At 48.4% G+C, this 9,839-nt stretch overlaps 1 protein-coding gene across 1 annotated transcript in view; it reads left to right on the top strand.

Annotated features, from left to right (window-relative positions):
* Positions 1-621: 621 nt before the first annotated feature.
* Positions 622-9,839, top strand: part of EEF1A2 (eukaryotic translation elongation factor 1 alpha 2) — a 35,309-nt gene continuing 26,091 nt past the window's right edge. Inside the window, exon 1 of the mRNA XM_056844637.1 lies at positions 622-784. Coding sequence (XP_056700615.1) covers positions 641-784 — 144 coding nt within the window. The 5' untranslated portion in view covers positions 622-640. The remainder of the gene's footprint in view (positions 785-9,839) is intronic.

Genomic DNA, 9,839 nt, shown 5'->3' with positions numbered 1-9,839 from the left:
ATACCGTGGGGAAACCGATTGTGGATCAGGCTTTGTATTATTAGATATTTTGCACGGGAGGAAGCCATTTTGGGTATAATAATGGCATAAGGTATATAATAAAGACATCACGGAAAAATAGGCCCTTCCCCCAAAATAAACCCCTTACAACCCTCCTGTTGTGATTGTCTTCGGCTGGAGGATGGGGTTTAGGGCGGCAATGAGTCATGCGAGGATAACCCGTTCTAAAAATGCCATCTCTGGGTAAGAAGGAGGTGACGCACGTATCTGTCTGGTTGACAGGGGTGGGGGCGGTTCACGTGGATGTCAGGACAGCGAGCAAGGTGTAATGCAGACGCCAGGGGGGCAGAGAAACGGGGTTCCTTTTCTGGGCGAGAACTAGGGCAGATTTGTACCCTGCAGACGGGAGAATCCTCCCTCTGTCTGGCCTGCGTTCAGCTGGCTGGCGAAAGAGGCAATGCTGGAAGCGCAGGCTTAACTATTCAGAGAGATGCCTGGGAAGGATCGGCAGGGCAGTGTTGTGTTGTGTTCCTGTTGCTCCTGGTAACATCACCGGTCTCCTTCTCCATTGCAGGAGCCTCTGATCCCCGAACCTCTGATCCTCTAGGTCTTAGCGAGCGGCCCCCCCGAGAGCGGAAAGATGGGGAAGGAAAAGACCCACATCAACATCGTGGTCATTGGGCACGTGGACTCGGGCAAATCCACCACCACCGGCCATCTCATCTACAAATGCGGAGGCATCGACAAGCGGACCATTGAGAAATTCGAGAAGGAGGCGGCCGAGGTAAGGTTGGCTCCCGGATGGGCAGTTCGACTTTTGTGTTTGCCCTTCTCTGGCTCTCGGGCACGGGCAGCCGGGGATGGAAAACAGTCGCGCATGAGTCGTGCGCTCATGCGCCAGTTGGGCAGCGTCCTCCCCTGCCTGGAATATTCTCGGCTGTGTTTTCTCTCTTCTCATTTGCGTCTGCCTTTTCTTTGTTCCTCTGCCATTCTTCGTCAGCCATTTCTCTTTGTTTTTGTATTTCTTGGCCTTAAAAAAGAAAGAGAGAGAAAAGGGGCCATGGCTCAGTGGCAGAGCCTCTGCTTGGCATGCAGAAGGTCCCAGGTTCAATCCCCAGCATCTCCAGTTAAAGGGACTAGGCAAGTAGGTGATGTGAAAGATCCCTGCCTGAGACCGTGGAGAGCCCCTGCCGGTCTGAGAAGACAATACTGACTTGGATGGACCGAGAGTCTGATTCAGTCTAAGACAGCTTCATGTGTTCAAGAGAAGCCAGTACTCAAATGGGGTGGGGAGAACAAAGGGAAGATACCCCACCGCAAGTGAGTCATCTCCCCCTCTTCCTCTGCTGTTGTTAGCTACCCATGCTTGTGTGCGTGTGCATTTTAACATTGGTGTTTGTGGTTTTGTGGGTCTGTTGTGTATGGTGAGTCAGTTCTGGCTCTTTGAGACAGGTGGGCCTGTGAGAACAGGATCCTTGCCTTCTAAGGGCGAGTTGACCCGTCTCTCACCGGTCCCTGGGAACAAATACTTGAAGGGCCGTCATATAGAGGATGGTGCCGAATTGTTTTCTGTTGCCCCAGAAGGTCGGACCAGAACCAACGGGTTGAAATTAAATCAAAAGGGTTTCCATCTAGACAGTATGAAAAATTTTCCAACAGTTAGAGCGGTTCCTCAGTGGAACAGGCTTCCTTGGGAGGTGGTAAGCTCTCCTTCCCTGGAGGTTTTTAAGCAGAGACTAGATGGCCATCTGTCCGCAATGCTGAGTCTATGACCTTAGGCTGATGATGAGAGGGAGAGCACCTTGGTCATCTTCTGGGCATGGAGTAGGGGTCACTGGGTGTGTGTGTGTGGGAGGTAGTTGTGAATTTCCTGCATTGTGCAGGCGGTTGGACTGGATGACCCTGGTGGTCCCTTCCAACTCTATGATCTGCAGTTCTGTGGCGAAGGCCTTGTGTCTACATAGTCACAGGTTTAGAAAGGGAACTTTTTTCCAGTAGCGGAAATCAAGAACTGTGTTTCTTTTGTTCCCCTGATGCGGCCTGCTAATGTAAAGCTTTATCCAAGAAGAATTGTAGACTCAGGTTGGGGCCGTGGCTTGGTCATCCCAGAAGGAGTGAATGGATAGGGAATGACTGAGGTGTGAGTAAGGTGAAGCTAGGACAGGTATATGCAGTTAACAAGTGGGAGGGTGGTTGAGTGGCTTGAATTCGGATGGTCCCAGGTTCAGTTTCCATTTAAGGGGTCTCCTGAAGTGGGTGCCGGGATTCACCTTCATCTCTTTGAGACTTCTATTTATACATTTATGTCCTGCCTTTAACGTTGACAATGAGGAAACTGAAATGGTTCAAGACTTTCTATTCCTTGGCTCCATCATCAACCAAAAGGGAGACTGCAGCCAAGAAATCAGAAGGAGATTGAGACTAAGAAGGGCATCAATGAAGGAGCTGTGACAGATTCTTAAGTTTAAAGATGTGTCACTGGCAACCGAGATCAAGTTAATTCATGCCATCGTATTCCCTATTACTATGTATGGGTGTGAAAGCTGGTCAAGGAAGAAAGTAGATTCCTTTGAAATGGGGTGTTGGAGGAGAGTGTTACGGGTACTGTGGACTGCCAAAAAAACAAATCAGCGGGTTATACATCAAATCAAGCCTGAACTGACCCTTGAAGCTAAAATGACTCAACTGAGGCTATTGTATTTTGGTCACATTATGAGAAGACGAGAGTCTCTAGAAAAGCAATCAGGCTAGGAAATGTCGAAGGCAGCAGGAAAAGAGGAAAACCCAACAAGAGATGGATTGACTCTATGAAGGAAGCCACAGCCCTCAGTTTGCAAGATCTGAGCTGTTAATGACAGGACGTTTTGGAGGACACTGATTCATAGGGTCTCCATGAGTCGGAAGCGACTTAACACAATGCACTTAACCCACACATACCCAGCAAGCTTCCGTGGTCGAATGGGGATTCGAACTTGGTTCTCCCAGGGCCTAGTCCAGCGCTTTAACCACTATACCGCATTGGCTCATTGCTACGTCACCATCATCAGAGCAGTGGTAGATGGTCCGACTTGAATCACATTGGTTAATTTGTTGATATTGTACATGTGTGTGGAATACAGGGCCCGATCTCTCAGCTCATGGCTTTGGAGACCATGTGAGTCAAATCAGGGACAAAGGGATTGCAAGGCCATTGTATGAGCAATCCTTTGCAGGCCTCCTTGGAAGCAAGTCCCATTTTATTTAGTAGGGCTTATTGCCAGGAAAGTCTCTTAAGAATGGCCACGTTATCTGGAATCATTGCTGGCACGAGTGATAGATTGATAACGTTTGCCATGGGATCAGAGTTGTCTTGTGGATTGGCAGGGAAGTTGGTATATCATCTGAGACTCATGTTCAAGTCTAGTTTTTGCCATTATGTGGCCTTGGAGAACCAGTATGATATAGGGGTTTGAGTGCCTGTCTGTGAGCTTGGAGTCCCAGGTTCGAATCCCCACTCCGCCATGGAAACCTGCTGAGTGACTTTGAGCCAGTCACACTTTGAGCCTAGCCTACCTCACAGGGTTGTTGTGAGGATGAAACTGGACAACTGCCCTTGGCTCTTGGGAAGAAGGGCAGGGTAGGAGGGTGATAGGTTTCATGACCACCCTGGTAAGTTGGTTAGGCGACGGAGCATGGCTTGTTTGGGATCACCCAGTGACCGTCACGAGAGAGTGGAGATTTGAACCTGGGTATCCCCAGCCCTAATTCCTCTGTGTGTCTTACATGCCGTCAAGTCGCTTCTGATTTAGGACAACCCTGTGAATCAATGTCTTCCAAAACGCCTATTGTTAACAGCCATGCTCAGGTCTGGCAAACTGAGGGCTGAGGCATCCTTTATAGAGTCAATCCATCTCATGTTGGGCCTTCCTCTTTTCTTGCTGCCATCCTATTTTCCTAACATTAGTGTCATTTCCAGTGGCTCTTTTCTTATGTTGTGGCCAAGGTATGATAGCCACAGTTGAGTCATTTTAGCTTCTAGGGAGAATTCTGATTCAAATGCTTCTAACCACTCCATATACTAAGGTGGGGCACAGAGAAGGGGGGGAAAGACTCTTCCTTGACTTCTGCCTTTCCTTCTATGATCTTTCCTGCCCATATCCTGCATTTTCCATGGTGCAGAGCCCAAGGAAGGAAAACATCTTCTAGTCTTCCGTCATGCAGTCATGGAGCTAGAAAAGATTCTTAAATGTAAGGATGGGTCACTGGTGACCAAGATCAAGTTAATTCATGCCATAGGATTCCCTATTACTATGTATGGGTGTGAAAGCTGGACAATGAAGAAAGCTGAGAGCCAATGTGGTGTAGTGGTTAAGAACGGTGGTTTGGAGCGGTGGACTCTGATCTGGAGAACCGGGTTTGAGTCCCCGCTCCGCCACAGGAGCGGCGGAGGTCAATCTGGTGAACTGGACTTGTTTCCCCACTCCTAATGAAGCCAGCTGGGTGACCTTGGGCAAGTTACAGTTCTATTAAGAGCTCTCTCAGCCCCACCTACCTCACAGAGTGTCTGTTGTAGGGAGGGGAAGGGAAGGCGATTGTAAGCCAGTTTGAGTCTCCATTAAGTGGTAGAGAAAGTCGGCATATAAAAACCAACTCTCCTTCTTCTGATAGGAAGAAAGTAGATTCCTCTGAAATGTGGTGTCGGAGGAGAGTGTTATGGATACCGTGGACTGCCATAAAAACAAATCAGTGGGTTATAGATCAAATCAAGCCTGAACTGACCCTAGAAGCTAAAATGACTAAAGTGAGGCTGTTGTACTTTGGTCACAATTATGAGAAGACGAGAGTCACTGGAAAAGACAATCATGCTAGGAAAAGTTGAAGGCAGCAGGAAAAGAGGAAGACCCAACATGAGATGGATCGGCTGTATAAAGGAAGCCAGGGCCCTCAGTTTGGAAGACCTGAGCAAGGCTGTTAAAGATAGGGCGTTTTGGAGGACATTGATTCATAGGGTCGCCATGAGTCGGAAGCAGCTTGAAGGCACTTAACACAAGTCTTTCGTCTTCTTTCCCACTGCCTGTTGGGAAATATGAATGGTGTTGGGTGTGAGGGATGTGCTTGTCTTTGAGGGAGGGGTTTGGCTGAGGACCCTCCACTGTTCTGCCCCCACAAGCCATTTGCTAGGCTTGGACTGGGTTCAGGATAAGGGCAACCCTCCCCAACGGTTCTGTGATTGGCATGCATGGACTAAGCATCATTGGCCAAGTACTGATCAGACCCTCCCCAAGTGGCCTGCGTGTAGCATTCATTCTTACACCGTTCTCCTCTCCTTCATTTTACCCTCACAACAACCCTGTGAGGTGGGCTAGGCTGAGACTCCATGAATGGCTTGTGTAGAAAAGAGCAAGAGTCCAGTAGCACCTTAAAGACTTTTTTTTCCACCTTAAAGATTTAACAAAATTTCAGGCAGGGTATGAGCTTCCGTGAGTCACAGCTCGCTTCTTCAGATACTCACGAAAGCTCATACCCTACCAGAAATTTTGTTAGTCTTTAAGGTGCTACTGGACTCTTGCTCTTTTCTAAGAGGTTAAGAGTGGTGGTTTGGAGCAGTAGACTCTAATCTGGAGAACCGGGTTCGATTCCCCTCCACATGAGTCGCAGATGCTAATCTGGTGAACTGGATTTTGTTTCCCCACTCCTACACAGGAAGCCAGCTGGGTGACCTTGGGCTAGTCACAGCTCTCTTAGAGCTCTCTCAGCCCCACTTACCTCACAGGGTGTCTGTTGTGGGGAGGGGAAAGGAAGGGGATTGTCAGCCGGTTTGATTCTTCCTTAAGTGGTGGAGAAAGTCAGCATATAAAAACCAACTCTTCTTTCTTCTTTTTCTTCTTTGTTCAGAACAGTCACCTGTTCATTCATTTTTTTCTGTCCCATAAGGCTGCTAAACAGGCAGACATGGGGTTGTCAGCTCTGGGTTGGATTTGGGGAGGGGAAGGATACCTCAGCGGGTATAATGCCATACAATCCACCTTACAAAGCAGCCCATTTTCTCCAGGGGAACTGATCTCTGCAGCCTGAAGATCAGCTGTAATTCCAGGAGATCTCCAGTCACCCCCTGGAGTTTGGCAACCCTAGCACATACAGACTCTAGGGGGAAGGTATCGTCTCGCCTCCCCCTGCTGTGTGGGGTGCCACAAGGGTCGGTCCTCTCCCCGATGCCTTTCATTGTTTATATGCGCCCTCTTGCCCAGTTAGTCAGAACCTTTGGGCTAGGTTGTCACCGGTATGTGGATGACACCCAGCTCTACCTGTTGACGGACATCCAGTTGAGATCGACAGCAACGACCCTGATTAGTTGCCCAGAGGCGGTGGTAAAGTGGTTGTGACTGAGCCGGCTGAAACGTAATCCATCTAAAAAGAAGAAGAGTTGGTTTTTATATGCTGACTTTCTCTACCACTTAAGGAACATAAGAAAAGCCAGGCTGGATCAGACCAAGACCCATCAAGTCCAGCGGTCTGTTCGCACAGTGGCCAACCAGGTGCCTGTAGGAATCCCACAAACATTACAACTGCAGCAGCATCGTCCTACCTGTGTTCCACAGCACCTAATATAATGGGCATGCTCCTCTGATCCTGGAGAGAATAGTTATGCATCATGACTAGTATCCATTATAACTAGTAGCCATGGATAGCCCTCTCCTACATGAACATGTCCCCTCCCCTCTTCAAGGTGGCATCTGTCACCAATTCCTGGGGCAGGGCAAGGAAGAATCAAACCAGCTTACAATCACCTTCCCTTCCCCTCCCCACACCAGACACCCTGTGAGGTAGGAGGGGCTGAGAGAGCTCTTAATAGAACTGTGACTAGCCCAAGGTCACCCAGCAGGCTTCATGTGTAGGAGTGGGGAAACCAACCTGGTTCACCAGATTAGCCTCCGCCGCTCACATGGAGGAGTGGGGAATCAAACCCGGTTCTCCAGATCAGAGTCCACCACTCTAAACCATCGTCTTAACCACTACACCACGCTGGCTCTCTAGGGTGGGGGCTACAGTTACCAGGTCTTGACGGGACGCAGAGCCAACTCCGCCGTCAGGGGTCTGGATGTCATTTTGAATGTGTTGCCGATGATGGAATAGCTTACAATCAAAATATTGGCGAAGGCTTTCACAGTCAGAGTTCATCGGTTCTTGTAGGTTATCCGGGCTGTGTGACCGTGGTCTTGGTATTTTCTTTCCTGACGTTTCGCCAGCAGCTGTGGCAGGCATCTTCAGAGGAGTAACACTGAAGGACAGTGTCTCTTACAATCACTTACAAGCTTACAATCACTTACAAGCTTACAATCACTTACAAGCTTACAATCACTTACAAGCTTACAATCACCTCCCCTTCCCAACAACAGACATCCCATGTGGTGGGTGGGGCTGAGAGAGCTCTAAGAGAGCTGTGACTAGCCCGAGGTCACCCAGCAGGCTTCATGAGTAGGAGTGGGGAAACCAACCCGGTTCACCAGATTAGAGTCCACCGCTCAAGTGGAGGAGTGGGGAATCAAACCCGGTTCTCCAGATAACAGTTCACTGCTCCAAACCACCGCTCTTAACCACTACAACCACACTGGCAATCGACCTTAATTCTTGATTTTTGTCTTCCGTGCAGAATATTTCTGATCGGGAAGCGTAGTGCGTAATACAGACATGCAGAACAATAGGCCTGATTTCTCTGCTGCTGCCTGGTGGTTGCTAGGCATGCGCAGAGGAGACCGAACCGCCCTTCTAGGCATAAGGAGGGAGCTGCCATTTCACAGTGACGTCTGTTCGGAACCGCGGCCCAAGATCCTGACTCCGAAGAAGAATCAGCCAGTGTTTTGTTTAAATCCCCCCCTCCTCTCCCCTTCCCCCAAGACAACTGATCTATTATATTTGCAAGGACAGATTCTTGTATCTGAAAGGCCACATCAAAATTGCAAATTGCCTTTGATCTAGGGGTTGTTGGATCTGTGCCTTCGCTTTTGAAAATGCAAAGATCCAGGAAGGAAATGGGGCTTCTCTCTCTCTCCTCCCCCCCCCATTCTGAGCATGTGGAATAATATCTTCAGGTGTTATTCCATCCGTGTGGTTTTTCTTTCTTCTCTGTCCCGCTTTCCTCAGTAAATTCTGGCTTTACTAAGGTCCTTCTCTCACACGAACACATGAATGAGCTGCCTTATACTGAGTCAGACCCTTGGTCCATCAAAGCCAGTATTGTCTACTCAGACCGGCAGCGGCTCTCCAGGGTCTCAGGCAGGGGTCTTTCCCATCACCTACTTGCCTGGTCCCTTTAACTGGAGATGCCGGGGATTGAACCTGGGACCTTCTGCATGCCAAGCAGATGCTCTACCACTGAGCCACAGCCCCTCTCTCAAACAAGGACATCATTTTCATTTTCTGCTTCCCAGCCTGTTTATTCAATTAACTTGTTTCTCGCGTATCTTTAATTTTTGTGTAATGCAGTTGGTTTAACGCCCAGGATACTTGCTCGAGGGCTAAGCAGTCTCTCGAATTGTTCTCAAAATGGCATGCCAGGGGTTTATGTCTTTTGATCCCACCAGGAGTTCACATGCATGTTTCTCCTCTCCATTTTCTCTGCACGACAACCCTGCGAGGGAGGTGAGGCTGGGAGAGATTGCCCAAGGTTGTCCTGGGAGCTTCATAGCTGAGGGAGGACTTGAATCCAGGTCTTCCCAGTTCTAGCCTGACTGCTATACCTGACTGCCTCTGGTTATTCTTTTTGAAGGCTTTTCGACGTTAGAGCATCTTGTGCAGTAAATTTTAAGACCTCTTATTTGGGTTGGCTTCGGGGGCCCAAATTAAGCTACCTGAGAACGGAAGGCTTTAGTTTTTCACAATTTAAATGGGGTAAACATGTAAAACACTCATATAGGTGGTAAATATATTTACCTGTGCTGTTAACACCGCCCCACACTTTCAGTATGGTTTAGTCGGTGCGTGTGTGTGTGTGTGTGTTTGTGTGTGTGTGTGTTAAATGCTGTCAAGTTGCTTCCGACTCATGGTGACCCTATGGTTTAGTCTATGCATTTGAATAAATAATAGAAATATCCATATATTTTTATATATGGAATAGAAATATCTATATATAATAATAGAAATATCCATATATTTTTATGGTGGGGGACTTATTCAGCGAGAGGAGGGCATCTAATTTTTTGTGTGGTTAGAGCGTCGGACTAGGGGTTTGGGAGACCCAGGTTCAAATCCCCGCTCTGCCATGGAAGCTGTCTGGGTGACCTTGGGCCAGTTGCACACTCTCAGCCTAGCCTACCTCATGGGGTTGTCGTGAGGGTAACACGGAGGAGAGGAGAATGGCATAAGCTGCTTTGGTTCCCCGCTGGGGAGAAAGGCAGGGTATAAATGACGTAAATAAATAAATATTCAGACTACCTCTCATGAGGACTAGATAGCTTAAAAATACAAAATAAAAGCTGGGGTTTTGAAAGCTTAACATGTGATCCTGGGTGATTTCCTTTCTCTGTGTTATATCTATGTAGGGTTGCCAGGTCCCTCTTCGCCACCGGTGGGAGGTTTTTGGGGCGGAGCCTGAGGAGGGCGGGGCTTGGGGAGGGAGGGACTCCAATGCCATAGAGTCCAATGGCCAAAGCAGCCATTTCCTCCTGGTGAACTGATCTCTCTTGGCTGGAGATCAGTTGTAATTGCAGGAGATCTCCTGCTAGTATCTGGAGGTTGAGCAACCAAAATAAACACCATTGCACTATTACCAAAGGTAAGGAAGGAAATGCAGGATAGGCTGGTAATAATAATGGACCAACAACATAAAAGTGTATAGAGTGCACAATTGACAAACATAAAGC

Source organism: Euleptes europaea, chromosome 2, assembly GCF_029931775.1.
Source record: "Euleptes europaea isolate rEulEur1 chromosome 2, rEulEur1.hap1, whole genome shotgun sequence".
NCBI classification, from domain to species: domain Eukaryota; kingdom Metazoa; phylum Chordata; class Lepidosauria; order Squamata; family Sphaerodactylidae; genus Euleptes; species Euleptes europaea.
Note: the sequence above shows the minus strand (reverse complement) of the source record. Positions and strands in the feature narration are given on the sequence as shown.